Source organism: Larus michahellis, chromosome 5 (assembly GCF_964199755.1).
Source record: "Larus michahellis chromosome 5, bLarMic1.1, whole genome shotgun sequence".
Lineage (NCBI taxonomy): Eukaryota > Metazoa > Chordata > Aves > Charadriiformes > Laridae > Larus > Larus michahellis.
Genome location: NC_133900.1, coordinates 70312751 through 70329462, shown reverse-complemented (window position 1 = coordinate 70329462; position 16712 = coordinate 70312751). Strand labels below are relative to the sequence as shown.

At 40.8% G+C, this 16712-nt stretch overlaps 1 protein-coding gene across 9 annotated transcripts in view; it reads right to left on the bottom strand.

Moving 5' to 3' along the window:
- Positions 1-16712, bottom strand: part of TBC1D1 (TBC1 domain family member 1) — a 112737-nt gene that overhangs the window by 93670 nt on the left and 2355 nt on the right. For all 9 annotated transcript variants that reach the window (XM_074587790.1, XM_074587796.1, XM_074587797.1 and 6 more), the window contains exon 2: positions 10844-11359. In XM_074587790.1, coding sequence (XP_074443891.1) covers positions 10844-11260 — 417 coding nt within the window. In that variant the 5' untranslated portion in view covers positions 11261-11359. The remainder of the gene's footprint in view (positions 1-10843; positions 11360-16712) is intronic.

Below are 16712 nucleotides of genomic sequence, written 5' to 3'. Positions count from 1 at the left end.
AAAGTGAAATAAATAGAGCACCGTTTGAGTACCAGAAAGTTAGTGCCAGAGTGAGGCTGAAGCCACAAAAATGAAGAAATTGTCACATGACAGGATTTCACAACGCATTCAAACCCTCAGGGGCAGGTTCACTAGTAATTTTAAGACAATTTGATGTAAATCATGTAAATGTACTAAAAGCCTTCCATTCCCATACCATAAAAGGAACAGACACAAGACTGTAAGAAGATATTTACCAGCATGCAGACTGTTCTTGTGCTGTTTATGTCTTCTTAGAGCAAGGCTACTCCATCTTTAGACTCACTGGGCAGGTATGCAGTGATTTCTCTTTACACAATGCGTCAGGACAGACTTCAAAGTCTGTGACACTTTGTCTAGGTGGCTCTGTGTACAAAGGCTAAGTAAGCCTGCAAGTCTCCCGGTGCACCTCCATCCTCATAGCCCTACTTTTAGGATCTATGTCACCACACAAAGAAACAACATCCCCTGCCGCATAGCCCAGTCCCTTTGGAGTACCTCTGGTGCTGCACTTTACTTCCACCATCTGCTTGTGAAAGCACCGGGAAAAATTTGTCCCAAAGTACATTATGTTCTCACCTTAGTTTCCAAATTTATGTCACCTTGGAATTTGACAAAACACCTAAGGTGATCTAGCAAAGTGCACTGAGTTGGTTTGGAGCAGAATGCAATTTTATTTTTTTACTTTAGCCCCTAGAGCAGCTTAACATGAAGCTGGGAAAACATCAATGCCAGCACAAGGGAAAACACTGAGAACGTACATCAAGGGATGGAACAGAAGAGAAAAGAATAACGGAACTGCCTCTTTTGACAGAGGACAGATATTAGATCTCCTCACTAAATAATCAGATATTACATTTGAACTAAAATCCCATGGCAATTTAAGAACTGACTGAATCAGGGATCTGAGGTCCGGCCTTCTCTCTGCTCTAGGAAGTGTAGCCTTGCTTCTCCCTTACTCTCACGTAGGTGCTCATGAAACAGTTCTGTGATCAGGTTAGGATGCTAATTTAATTGAAACTGATAAGTTTTCCTTTTGGAATACTTAAATTGCTTTGAACTGCCTCACTGAGTGATACCACAGCGTAATAACGAGAAAGTCAGCAACCACGAGACTGCAAGGCCACCAAAAGCTGGATTCAGAATAGGTTAAGATGTTAAAAGTGAGCTTCTTTTGGGAGATACGTAAGGAAGCTCTTCTCTATGTGAAAAGGAATTTTCTGAAGGAAACTCTACTGTAACTCTGGAGGGTGCTTGGATATTATGGCTCCAATCACCTATACTGGATTTCACAGGCCACAAGCATCAGACCTTGTAAGACAAAAGGAATGGTTAGTAGTCAGATGAGAAGCCATCACAAATCTGCTAAGCCTCAGTTCCACTGTTTTGTATTTCTGCTACAATCCCCAACAGAAAAAGTGAAGGAAGAATAAATAATCTTGGCAGGAACTCTGGCTCTAAAATGAAGTGCCCATGACAGCACAAGTAACACACAGCTACTTTCAATATTAAAGTTGAAAAATACCCTAACATTGTCATCTGATAGGGAATACTATAATGTTGAAGTCACAGTAAGAGATCTTATTAGTCATTCTGTAGCAGAAATTTCTGTATGATTCAGGAGATTGAAGAAATCACAAGAAAATATATTTTTTTTATGTTGCTGCCACTGTAAGAGTGGGAATAGGCATCTTTTTTTACAAACCATGTGATTAATTTCATCTTCCTTGGTAAGGCGTTATCTCTGACTTTAAGTCAAGAAATGGCACTGGCATTGCACAAATGACTTCCTCCGTGTGGCAATCATACATGAGGGTGAGGGAAATCACACAATATTTCTTATAAAATGAAGGCGAACACAGGAGCACCTAAATGAGCCAGGATGTCACAGAATCACTCTAGGGTCTGACTAGAGCCCCATAAAGGCTTGGGATAATGCTGCTAGGGACAGGGTCATTGGCCATTAAAGCCCCCTGAAAGAAGAGTTCGCATACATGAATCCTTTGAACAGATCCCAGGCTAGAGCTGGTGTAGTCACAGTTAAGCTCTAGGCTCAGGATAAGCATAAAGTCTGATAAATTGTGAGAGTGTCCAAAGCACAGCCGGCTGTTTGCACTACATAGGACACTCCACTACGATTTACACAGCTAAACTTTGACCTACTTTATATACCAGACTAGGTACGTACACAAATATGTATTTGATTTTTCATTTGGTCTGTTGGATTTTTTTACTTCTTTTTTTTACATTAATTCCTCCAGTTAGCATTTGACAGACAGGAGAGACTTCCTAAACCAAAAAGCAGTGCTAGCAGTTTGCAATTATGTAGATCCCACGCACCCCAAAGTGCATATGAATAGGGGGCAGAAAACAGACAAATTAAGCTCTCAGTTGCACTGAAATAAGTCCAGTTACCTCATTTTGTTTCAGTGTTTTATGCTTTTTGCAAAAGTAGAACCATGTTTTAATCTCCCTAGACTCATCAAGCAGTAAAATACAGTAGAAAAATATCACCTCTATCTTTAAAATTATCTTGCCTGAATTCTGTTAAGAAAGGGAAATGGTGCTATTAAAAATGAAACACTTAGTGAGGCTGTATCTTACAGTCTAATGTAAAAACAAGTTGTGTAAGAATCCTCAGTCATGAAGCTAAGCCTCACAACAACTGCTTTAGAGTTCACTGGGCCTCTGCCATTCCTTTTATAGATGAATAATGTGAAGTTCACTCGCAACATCAGCTCTGTGCAGCCTCACAGAGCTAAGTGTTGATTATCTGAAACCAGCTTCTCCAGCACATAATCAGATCACAAACAACATGTAACAGAGAGTACTGCATTCCAGGTAATACAGCATGATCTACTTAAGTGCATAAGCTATTGTGACTCATAAAAGTAGGTGAAGGTTGTTTAAAAACATAGTAACTGTTAAAGCAATTGGTAGACTAAAAAAATGAAGACCTCTGACAAAAGGCGAGACCACTGTTGTAACCAAACAGCTCAACAGGGCAAGTGCTACATTTTAAAAAGTTCCTCAGTGTAAAGAGAAGGGGCTTATCTATGTCTGCTGGGGGGCAGATTTGGCACAAGGAAAGTCAACAAGCAGGCTCGGGTCTCCAGCAGGTGTCCCAGCCCGCTGCAACCATAAGGACACTGCAACCCTCATGGCAACGTTCCTGGGCCAAAAGCTGTCCCTGATTTATAAGACTACAAAACAAAGATTCAGAAGAAGCAAGCAGACTTGTGCATGTCTTGTGCAGCTCTGATCCTGTTTAAATCACAAGCAATATTTCTCTATAAAATAGAAAAAACCAGTTCTATCCAGTGTTTTGCCATTAGAGCATTAACAGTTCTGGTAAACAGAAGCATATATTACAGGCTGTTATGACAACTTGTGTCCAGACTCTTGGGAAGAAAAAAAAAAGAACTAAACTTAACCCTTTCAAAACCTGAACTGAACTTTTTACATTTCATCATACTCTAGTTCTGCATTGATCATTGATAATGTCACAGAAATATTTCTCCTTACAAGACATCAGGCTCAAGTTTCTAGGCTCTCCCTCAAATCCTCTAAACCTCCAGTTCACATCACAGAAAGAAAAAGGAGGAACATTCAAGCATTCTGAGCATCTGCTTTTCTAAAAAAAGGTGACAGGGCTGTCTGCTGACCTTTATTCTGCATACAGGAATTTATTTTACCCTGTGACCAGGAAGAACGAGGCACTCTACAGACAGCTAGAAGTAGCCTCACTTTTACAGACCATGGTGGGGGGGGACTTCAACCACCCAAGTATCTGCTGGAAGAATAACACAGCAGGGCATAGTCAATTCAGCAAGTTCCTGGAAAGCATCGATGACAACTTGCTAACACAAGTGACAGAGGAGGTGATGAGGATAGGTACTCTGCTGGACCTCATACTTACCAACACGGAAGGGCTTGTTGGGGATATGAAGGTCGAAGGCAGCCTTGGCTGCAGTGACCATGAGATGGTGGAGTTTAGGATCCTGAGAAACAGGGCAAAAAGCAAGATCATAACCCTGCGCTTCAGAAGAGCAGATTTTGGCCTTGAAATGGCCCTGGAGGGAAGAGGGTCTAAGAAAACTGGTTGTTATTCAATGACCACCTCCTTCAAGCTCAAGAGCAGTCCGTCCAAATGACCGGGAAGTCAGGTAAAAATGCCCGCATGGATGAGCTTCTAGCAAAACTCAAACACAAAAAGGGAGAATACAGAGGGTGGAAGCAGGGACAGGTAACCTGAGAGGAATATATAGACACTGTCTGAGCATGCAGAGACATGGTTAGGAAAGCCAAAGCCCACCTGGAGCTGAATCTGGCAGGGGATGTCAAAGACAACAAGAAGGGCTTCTATAGCTACATAAATGACAACAGGAAGACTAAAGAAAATGTGGGCCTGCTGCTGAATAGAGCACAGGACATGGAAAAGGCTGAGGTAATGAATGCCCTCTTTGGCTCAGACTCCTGTGAAACTATTTAAACTGTTATTCTTTATTTACAATAAATATAAAAGTATAATAAAGGACAGTATAACCTTAACCTGCCTTAAACCTAAGTTAGCCCAGGGCATCATCAGATAAACTAGTGACCAGTATTCCATTTGCCAGCCAAAACATCCATCAAATAAGATTAAACATACCTATGTAAAACAAATAATTTGATACACCAAAGAAAGATCAACATAATGGCACATGGAATTCCTTTTCTAAACACAAATTATTCTTTCTCTGTAATGTTTTAGCTACATTTTATCTGCTGGAGAGGGATATTCTTGTGACAGTATGCCATTAGCTTCTCATTATCTCTCTCTCTCATTCCTCAGAGTGAATGACGCACTAAAGCAAGGTGTCCTACAGGACAGCGGTGCTGTGTTTGTGGAGAATGAGCTCATAAAGGAAGTGGCACACCTCACCTACAGTTCCAAACATTTTCGGACTACCACATCTGAAGTGTAGGACAAAAATGCCAATAATTTTTAATGTATATAGTTTTCAACAACAACAATGATGACAATAGCATCACATTTCTGCAGAACGTAAGCAAATGTCAGACCAGAGGCCACTGGGAAGATATGTAGGCTGGTAACATGTATGTTTTAATTTAAGCCATCACACACTCCTACACTGCCTGCTCACTCTGGCCAAGCTGTTCAACACAGCTGCATTCTTATGATGAAGTTAGCATCCCACAAGCACAGATTTACTGGAGAGTTAATTTTTCCTCATCTTCCATGATCATTAGTCAACACAGCATGCATAATCTCTATCTATGACCTATCAGTAGTCTTCATAAGCTCCCTGCAGGCAATATAATTGAATCAAGCTACATTCCCAAGCACCTACAGAGAATATGCATAAATACTTCGGCCTCTCTCAGGCAGAAATTACTCAATCATGAGGCCCCATCAGAATGAGGGTGAAGGTATAAGAAAGTCCAGCATCTATGACTAGTGGAAACTTACTGAGGTTATATACGAAGAAGGAAGGAAGGTTCCACATCCCATATCTGACAGATCTGCTTAGAAAGGGAGATCTAATCCCTAAGGGAAGCTACCCCTAGGCAGCGTAAACCCATCCTTTTAGTACTAAGTGGAGTGAAATAATATCTATATGCACGTGCTTGTTTTCCAGTAATGTGCCAAGGAGCAGTTTGCCAGGAAAGCTTCTTTCTTCCTTCCCTACTTACTGCTATAGCAGCAGGGAAAGTGAGCTGTATGCTGCCATGGTGATGCAATGGAAATAATTATACAAGATCCTACAGAGTGAAGACAAAGACCACAATAGGGCACTGCCTTTTCCTTCACTTCTAAAGAGAAGCAGAACAAGGAATTACTTGCAAAGAATTCTGACATTATTTACTATTAATTACCCATCTACTGATTTTTCCTCTAAAGTGGGTACATTGGTAATGGAGCAACAATGAACCTAACAGCCCTGTATTCATATCCAGGAAAAACTGCATGCGTTGCCAAACCCACATCAATTCTAGATTTTAGCTAAACATCATCCAGCAAAAAATCATCTCTCATTAACAAAATGCTTTCATATTAAACAGTAAGATAATCCCTCACTAATCAAGTATATGTTCTCAATTTGTGTATATGAAGGAGTACAACTACAGTTAATGGACTGCAGTCTATCTGCAATGCTGGTGCTAATAAGTCTAACCATTCCTGGTTTTCCGCACTTTCTACCACCTCCACTGCTATTCCCTCTGTCCGCATGAAGTTCAAATTTCTTGTCCTTCTCCTCCTGTTTAGCCTTCTACTCACCTGCTTTCATCTTAACGTACTAATCTTCCTAGGCTACTTGTCCCACAGATATCCTTCTGCCCTCTTTTATTCTACTTATCCTGAGGTCAGGATGTATTCAGAACTTATTTGCAAAGCAACAAGGTACGTTTTACTTCAAATCCTCAGTCAGACCCGACCTAATCTGAGAAGTCTTTGTTGAATATAGCCTTACTACAGATTTATCTAGGCAGATACAAAGAACTTTGACTCTTGCAGTTTACAATATTATTGTAATTAGTAATCATGGTTGTTGTGGTTTTTTTCCAAATAAAAATAGAAAAAGTACAATTATCACAAAAGTTTGGAGAGGTGTTATGAACACATAAATTCTGTGAGTAAACCTATCTGGACTACTGTGTCTCATTTACAGGGCTGAAGTAAATCGAAAGAAAAAGTCCTGAGGAGCAAGAGTGACAGCACAGAAGTCTGCTGAGTCACACAGGCTGCAAAGGTCCAGTTTGACCAACTTGATCTCCTTCTATGATAAGGTGACCCACTTAGTGGATGAGGGAAAGGCTATGGATGTTCCCTACCTAGATTTTAGTAAAGCCTTTGACACCATTTCCCAGAGTATTCTTCTGGAGAAACTGGCTGCTCATGGCTTAGATGGGTGTATGCTTCACTGGGGGAAAAACTGGCTGGAAGGCTGGGCCCAGAGAGAGTTGGTGAATGGAGCTAAATCCAGTTGGTGGTCAGTCACAAGTGGTGTTCCCTAGGGCTTGGTATTGGGGTCAGTTTTATTTAATAACTTTACCAATGATCTGGACGAGGGGATTGAGTGCACCCTCAATAGGTTTGCAGACAATGCCAAGTTGGGTGGGAGTGTTGACCTGCTTGAGGGTAGGAAGGCTCTACGGAGGGATCTGGCCAGGCTGGATGGGTGGGCTGAGGCCAACAGTATGAGGTTCAACAAGGCCAAGTGCCAGGTCCTGCACTTGGGTCACAATAACCCCATGTAACGCTACAGGCTTGGGGAAGAGTGGCTGTTGTGGTTTAGGCTGGATTGGCCAATAACAAGATGACAGATGCTCTCCCACCACCTCTCACTCCAAGGAGAGAGATAGAGATTTATGAGTTTATAAGGAACTAAACTACTTTAATAATATATTAATAATAAAATAAAAAGGAAATAATGAAACAGATAACGTATATACAAAACCATATTAAGTTCCTAGGAAGACATCACCAGCAGACACTGGGGAAGTTCCAGGCTGGACTCAGCAATGGATGAGAACTGGATCCCAGATCTAGATTCAGGAACACACAGATTGGAGTCAAACACAGATAAACAGAGAGAGTCCTCCTCACACATCAGCCACTGAAGAAGAAAACTCACCCTCTGCTCCCTCAGCTTTTATACTGAGCATGGCGGATGGGATGGAACATCCTATTGGTCAGTTTGGGTCACCTGTCCTGTCCACTCCTCCCCACAGGTGCGACCCCTCCATGGGGTAAACAACTGAGTCAGCTGTCCCTCATTGCCACAGACACAAATATAAGCAAGAGCCTCTCTCCACTCTCCTGCATTAGCTATAAACATAGGTCCTATCACTCTGAGAATGAGCAGTTTTCTGTACAACATGCTGTCAGTTTCAGAGAGTTAGAAGAGGCTTAGCCAAGAAGCAAAACCATTGAACAGAAAGTTGGCTCTGCTCCACCCCAGACCAGGACAGCGGCTGGAAAGCTGCCTGGCAGAAAAGCACCTGAGGGTGCTGGTAGACTGCTGGCTGAATGTGAGCCAGCAGTGTGCCCAGGTGGCCAAGAAGGCCAACAGCATCCTGGTCTGTATCAGGAATAGCATGGCCAGCAGGACTGGGGCAGTGATTGTCTGCCTGTACTTGGCACTGGTGAGGCCCCACTGTGAATGCTGTGTCCAGTTTTGGGCCCCTCACTACAAGAAAGACATTTTGGTGCTGGAACATGTCCAGAGAAGGGCAATGAAGGTGGTGAGGCCTTTGGAGCACAAGTCTTATGAGGAGTGTCTGAGGGAGCTGGGGGTGTTCAGCCTCGAGAAAAGGAGTCTGAGGGGAGACCTTATCGCTCTCTACAGCTCCCTGAAAGGAGGGTGTAGCCAGGTGGGTGTCAGCCTCTTCTCCCAAGTGACAGGCAATAGGACAAGAGGAAACGGCCTCAAGTTGTGTCAGGGGAGGTTTAGGATGGATATTAGAAAAAACTTCTTCACTGAAAGGGTTATTAAGCATTGGAACAGGCTGCCCAGGGAAGTGGTGGAGTCACCATCCTTGGAGGTATTTAAAAGATGGGTAGACGTGGTGCTAAGGGGCATGGTTTAGTGGTAAACTTGGCAGTGCTAGGTTAACAGTTGTACTCGGTGATCTTAAAGGTCTTTTCCAACCTAAATGATTCTATGATTCTAGAAGTCTAAAATTAATTTCTTCTAAAGTGGAACATAAGCTGCAGCAGCATAGTGCTAAATTCTTCATCCCAACTTGTTTTTAACAAACAGTTCCTTCAGTCTGTACCAAAAGCAAACAGTACACTTGTATGCTTTCAAGCTGGATGTCTGCAAAACAGGTAACACACACACCAATTAGCTACAAGGCATTGTATGACAATATCCATACCATGAGTAACGACACCCTATAAAGCATCAGGGACTTACTTAAAAGGTGGATTAATCAGCAATCACACTGAATTTCACTAAAACAGGCAGGGCTTCAATTTAGAAGATAAGAACACTTGGCATTTCCATTATCCTTTTGTTAAAACATAGGTCCACAAATGCTGATTAGATGTCTACCTCCTAATTAGGAACCTAGCTTGCAAAAAAGTCAAGAGAAACAACCCCTGCAATCAAAGCAAGTTATGAGACAAGAATTCCATTTCCTTTTGAGGTGGAGGGCGATTTTTGAAAGGACAGATAGCTGTGTGAACCTGTGAAATAGGCAGCCAGAAATTCTGGGCATTGTCTCCAAAAACAAGTAGACACAGCTGCAAATTTAACTAGAGACTTATTTTGTTCTCTTTCATTTCAAACATGTCTAGGAATTTGATCAAACATGACGAAAAAGTACTTCAATCTTTTGTTGCAAAAGAAAATGTACTGGAGGTGATCAGTGTTGTATACTAACCATAATCCTGTAAAATCACAAGCCACACAAGTAAGTGCATAAGCAAACTGCATTTACCACCTTCTATTCAATGCCAGCTCCTAAAACATCTATTCCTTACTTCTTCTCCCTTACGTATACAAATTTCTACATTTTAACTTGACAGGATTACTCACTTGAATGCTTATGATTTACAACATATTTGCCTTCTAATTTACCGGAACTGGCTTTTTATCTGGGGGGGATTTGAGTAAAACTGTTTCCATATGTTTTGAGCTCTAAGCTTGAGACCACGGATTTGGAACTGTACAATGTTTTTCTATTTATTGGGCAGGTTGGCATAAATCCTACATGTGGTGTATATTCACATAATAACTCCAAGGTGCTTCAGCAGGACATGTCCTATGAGTCAAAGCAAGCAGCACATAGCAAGATGCTGTTTTCCAGCACTGTAACTAGAGTTTACACTCAAGAGTTGAAGGACATGTCACTGTTTTGTCCCCAGTCAATCACAATAGCTTTGTGTCAAATCCTACTCACCTTACTCATTTGTGAGAGTTATTGTCTCACATTACTTTCAAACAAAAGAAGAGATTGACTATTTTTAATGCTTCCACCTTTTCAGCAAGGACACAACTTGCTGCTAGGAAATGCAGACTGAGCCAGATCTCAGCCACAGTGTGAGACGCCCACATCCCAGTTCCTGCCTCACGCCACCCTCACACCCCAGTTTCTGCCTCCCATGCAGCAGCAAGCCTGCATGTCACAGAGTTGCAAGTGCTGCGCTGTCACCTCTCTCCCATTCTCCGATATCACATGTCAGGCTCTGTGGATCACAGAGCTTGGAAGAGGTTTCCACAGTGTCTTGTGGTTGGAGATATGCTACATATGGAGGCTCCGCCTTACCCCCTCCTTCTTCTGAGAAAGGAGGTATCTCTATTTCCCAGTCACATAGGTCTCAACTCAGGAAAATAGAAATTTGAGAAGTCTGGCCGTAGGATTAGATAAAGTTCACAGTGACTCAACAGTGAAATCCTAGCCCTAGTGACATCAACAGAAAAACTCTCACTGACTTGAGGGCCAAGATTTCACCCCATATCCCAAACTAAAGTGTTTTTTAAGCTGATGAAATTCAGACTCTGATCCCGTAGGAGATTTACACGCCTTTCACTTCACATACTGAGCAGTTCAAATTCAACTCAACCGTTAACATCAAGTGTTGGTAAGTTGTAGTGAGATCCAGTCTCTAATTGTAAATACAAACTTCAGATCTTACACTGTAATGAAAAGTTTCAAACAGCACAAAACGCCATTTCAAAAGCAGAAGCATCAACTCTTCCACATTTACATCATACTCTACAAAACACATGATAGTAGAAAAACAAATTCTGCAGTATGATTCTGAGGGCTGCTTGCTTTGGTTGTTTTTTTGTTTTGTTTTGTTTTTACTTACTTTTGTCTGATCATCAGCTTTAAATACGTAGCAGATACTTCGCTGATTTGCTGCTCCATCCTTTATCAGACAAGCAAAGTAGCTTGGATCATGGCTGTTGTGAATCAGTTTGTGGACATGCTGTGGCTTGTATTCAAACAAACTTGAACAAATCAAAGGATCCCACTGCTGGAGTTTCCCTGTGTCTGGTTCACATCGCAAACTCACTGGTGAAACATAAAGTCGTATTTGGCTGGCGTTAGGTTCTTCTTTGGAAGACTTTGTACTGAGTGTCCGGATCTCTGCCACAATCCAAGGCAGCATTGACATGGTGGTTAGAGAATGCACTGGCAGGGAACCAATGAGCTGGAGACTGAAACTTGCTGAGAAATCACTAGGTGTTTGATACTTTTTAACTTTGAATGTTATTGGCTCCATTTTACAGTCCTTAAGGGAACTTGGACTAATTCACCAATATTTCAGTTCCATGGAATGATGGTATCTGAACAGTTCCTTTGATTAAGGAACAGAAGAGTTCTGAAAGGAAAAGAAATAGTTATGTAAGTGCTGGAACCCTATTAAAAATGAACTGTCAGTAACACAAATATTTAATAGCTTAACATCAGAAGAGATACAGAGATCATCTACTGTGACCTACCTAGCGTGTTCCCTGTACGTTGGGCCTTACTATTTCAGGTCCAACAAACACAATAGTACTAAATACATTACTTGGAAAAACATCAGTCCTGATTTAAAAGTTGCTTTACAACCCTTGCTAAACCATCTCATGAGTAACTAAACTCAAAAATGCACATTCTTTCTAGTCTGTTTCATGAGCAGGTGCATGTGGAACACAGGCCTATTTCAATGCTATTACCACAGAAATAACTCAGCTGAGCTATTCTGACCTTCACAACACATGAAGTCAGCACTTGCTGAGGCACCTTCACATTTGAAACAAACAAACAAACAAAAAAAGGTCATCTTTCTTGTTCATAGGTAGATGATTTTGAATTTGTCTACTAACACAGAGTTGTTTCCTTGGGTATAGTTTGCCAAGTGACCATGGGCTGTTACCAATCAGAATTTTTCATTAAATAACACCCCAGAAATCGTTGTCATCTGAAAAAGCTAGCAGCAGTTGACTGAGTGATCGCTGATAAACCTGTCAGATAGCAGAGATGAGCAGCAATCCTTACAGCTTCTCACTAAAAAACAGATGATGATTCACAATTTATGACTGCATTTTAAGACCTGTCAGCCAGCCAGGAATACTTAATGTTTGCCACATTGATATTGTATCATTTTCATTTCTTAAAATACCAAAGGGAACCAAGTTACACACAACCCTGTTATAAGCCTGTTATACCCACCATCTACTATCACCACTGTTATTATATATTAGTAGTTTTAGTAACAAAAATCCAATAATTGCATTTATCTACCAATTTAGTTTTGCAAAATATAGCCTATGAAAACACACAGCTTGGCATTTGTTATACTACCATGTTTTAACTCCTCATTAATTGAACATGGTTTCAGCTGTTACATTATTTTGTGCGAGACTGATGAGAAGCTGACAGGCCTATAATTGCCCATGTTTAAATACCATGACACTAGTTTACCCTCAGCCTTCTGAGAGTTTCCCATGAAAAGACCTATTAAAAACAACATGAGCAGTCCCAAGAACTCCTTAAAAACATTTTTCATTATATTTGAACAAGTATTTAATAAATGGCATCTGTTTACTGTTGCAACAGTATTTCTTGTCTTTATTCATCTACAAAGATGATCAAAAATAGCAGTGTTTTTCTCATGAGTTTTCATTAAACTTTGTCCTTTATTTGTCCTTGTAAAAATATTTTCAAACTGAGTTTCTAACAGTGCTTCACTTTGTGAAAATGAAAGGAAGTTTTAGGATTTAAAAAAAAAAACTTTAAAAAAAATTTCAAGATGGAAATTCATTTTGAACTAAACAAGGGTTTAAAATGCAACCAATTTGCACATATCTGAGTGGGGAAAAATGTTTCTGCAGTAACTGGCAAACTATAAAAACAAGAGAACCGCATAAACCACTTGTTTTGGTACATTTACATTTTTGGAACTTTTGCATCTTTTGACAAATGAACTCTGTGGCAATATTACCAGTTCCAAGGATGCCCAATTTAGCAAGAGAATCCAATAGTGCAGGTTTTAAAGACACTATTTGAAGAAATCATCATAAGTAGCATTCTAGATGTGTAGAATAATTTTTTTTAAAAGCTTTTTTATAAACCTCTGTGTGTGTTTGTCCATGGGATATGTCGGAAAAAGGGCCACGAAAACCCAAAATTTGCATTCCTCATTTCAGTTACACTACAACTCCTTTTCAATCATTTTTTTATTTCACAAACAAGCAAGAAAACAACCATCTTTTTGATGAACATAAATGCATTATATTGTATCAGATAGCAGCTTCAGGAAGCATTTTTCCACCTTATCAACACAGACTGCTAAACATGATATCATTATAGTTTTGCATCTGTCAGCAATCAAAATGGTCTCTTCTTTGGCAAACTCCTACAATTTTTTTCTCCTTAACTGTAACAAGGAAAAATAGTTCAGCAACTGCAGGGAGGGTTGGATCCGTTTATAACCACAATGGTGTGTAGTCCGAAACACATAAAAATTGAGTTTTTAGCTTTTAGCATTGTCGTCATTTAGTGGCATACATAATAATCTCAGGATAAGAAAGCCTAAGGAAACTCCGTTCTTAGTTGAAAACAGGAGAACTGAGCTACTGCATGGATGATGACCTATTAGCCACATACATACTTTTTGTAACCATATTTCTCAATTGTGTTCTCTCAGAACTCTTTTTAAAAAAATGCAATTAAGTAAAATGCATGTAAAAATACAATAAAGTCATCCTCATTTAAATCAAGTTTTCAAGGAGGACAAGTTTCATTTGGATTACCACCATCTACTCTTTTGCCCCAGACCTACAAGGCACTGCAGCCTCTAACAGGAATAAATATCACAGTATAACACATCATTTTGTATGCTTACTCTAAGGACTGAACAGTACTTGAAAAAAAGAATGTATTTAATATAAATGCAAAACTTCTTGGCATTCATCTCTTTTTAACAAAATAAACACCTTGCAAAGTCAACAGCACAAATAGTCCAATATCTGCATTTGTTATTTCTAAAGAAAAACAGTTAATACTAAATCAAAACAGTTAACTAGAAGTCAGAATGCTAGGGTTTTTTTCCTAATGTTAAGAGGGGCTAAAAGTGCGGTTTCTCAGATCCACAAATTTAGCAGCATCAGGTCTCCTTATCTAATCTGTATCGTTCTGTACATTACTGTTCTGCATGTTTCATCTCCCTTTTCCAGCTAGTCTTTCTTTGCTTCCTCCTCCTGTCGTTCGTATCCTAATTTACACACAAATTCCACCAGAAATTATACCAGTTTCATGCTGCTGGCACTAATGTCCTTTAAGTTTACACCAAGGACTAAGTTTTACTTCAAGACCATGAAGCATTTACGTACATGCTTAATATAGACCTAAAAATAGTTCTGTTCATCTCAACAGGCCTATTCCTAGCCATAAAATTAAGCACACACGTTATGATCAAAGAGTGTCCGTGCTCCAAGCCTGTCTCTGTCTGCCCTGACTCCACCACTCGGAATTTTGGCACCTTCACCCATCTCTGGTTGCCACCACTCAGTTCATCCACTCCGAAACTTGGTTCTGCAGGCACTGTACCGGTTTACCATCTGCATTAGTACAGTAAGCTTGAACAAGCTTCCTCTTCCTCCCAAAGCGTCCGACTCATTAACTCACAAACAACTTCTTCAGAGCAAATGCTTGTTTTACCTTTAATCCAAGAAAGAATAGAAAAGACCTAAAAATAAAACAGCCCACTTGTTTCCTTCCACCTAAACTTTGATCTTCCCTTGACAGCTCTAAGAACGATTCAGCTCCATTAACCCAGGCTGGGAGCAGCCTGCCAGGCTTTGCTCCGCACACAGGCTGAACACTGCCCGTTGTTCTTCCAGTGCTCATGGACGTAACTGGGAGAACTCCTCTTCCTCCCCTCCATCAGCCTCTTCTGAAGGATCTCTGTTGCCCTTGCCCTCAGAGCTGAGAAGAGCTGGAGTGGCACTCCTCAGCTAACAGCTCTGCTGCAGTCTGAGAAATGTTAATATTCTCCAAACTGTATCTTAACATTGCCACTGTTTAACCTGCTTTGATTTAGCTGCATTTGCTCCGTCAGCATAAAAGCAGCCAGGCAAACTGTAGCACATAGGATATTTACAGAAACCACACTAATAAATCTAACCCCACCTTCTATACTAGGAGATGCCATACGGACTCACTAATGCGAAAGACACACATGGGAACATATGTGTGCTCTTTGTCTTCAACTTCTGCTTCACTGTGATCAACTCAGCCACTTCTCACATGCTGGGAGCAGGCTTAGAAAGCATGCAACACTAGTCCTGTTCTAGCAAAAGCTGATACTGTGTTTTAAAAAAACATACACATGTATCAGGCTCTTGTTCTCCCAAACGAAGTTGCATTCTCATCTTTTTATGCAACCAGAAACTAAAAGGGACGCCTTCAGAGAGAAGTCAGAGTGATGGCAGGACAGCATGAAAGGGACAGCTACAAAGATCAGTACTTCTGCCATTCTGAACCTCAGATTCTCCCTGCATGAAGGTACGTGTCTAAGCAGCTGCGCATCATGCAGGACAGCTCAAAACTCACCTTCTCTCAAGAGAGCAGTTTATCATGAGGACAAGGTACAGGCTCTGGGTGTCATTCTGATGGATGGGGCCAGGTCAGCTTTGAGGTTAGGAAGGAGAATCTTGTGGGGTACAGAGAACAGACTGTGTTATGAACCCAGGGGGATGGGGCACTGGAAATCAGGTTTTGGCAGCTAGGGGAAAACAAGGCAGATTTGGGATGGACTTAAAGTAAACCAGAAAAAAAAGGCAAAGAAGGGAGAGAGATTGCTCTAAACCAAAAGAACACATATAAATAAATAATAATAAAAAAAAAAAAGCAGAAACTACAACAGTGATGAAGAGTTAAAGAGTTATCCTTCTTCTGTTGTTTCTTCTGGAATGGACTAAATTCAATACAGACATGCATCCAAAAACTTCACTCTTTTCAGAACACATATAACTATGACTTAAGCAATCCTCCACTCTCCTCCAGCTCTTCCCCTGGTTTGGCAGCAATTAAGAGTGCTGGGACCCACAGCAGAACTGACAAGTTCAGAAGATGCTTCAAGCAAGGGAACAGTCAGAGCTTCCACACATCAATAATTAAATGAGGAGTTTGACCTGTGAGCTGTTGAACAGAAAGACCCCAGTTTCCTCAACCTTTGCCATTCATCTGAGAGACAGCTGTGGAGTTACTCCATCCACAACAGGCTGCTGACACAACAGCAGGTTTTTTATGTAAGTTGGTTTTCTTTCTCCCCTCCAAGAAGCCAAGCAAAACTTTCAACCATATAGCAAGGTCTTGTGAAAAACAGCTGGTCTTAAAGAGCATAAATTTGTCCAGCTCTTCTCTGCACGGCATTAGTGCTGAACCCTGCTGACAAACGGAACCAGAGGCACTGGTACGGACTGCACTTCACCACTGATTATTTTAGCAGAAATATCATACTAAAGGATTATGAGGAGCCCTGGCCTGCAGCCAGAGCTCTGGAACACAAGCCAGAACTAAATACCACTCCTCTCCCTCTCTGTCTGATCCTTGACTGAGATTTACATTGTCTTCACTCATGCTGACAGATTTCTCTATCCACCTAGCAGGTTATATAGAAAAACACAAATGAGAATACATATTAGGTATGTCACGATATGGTCATGGCTGAGAAGAGGTCCTTT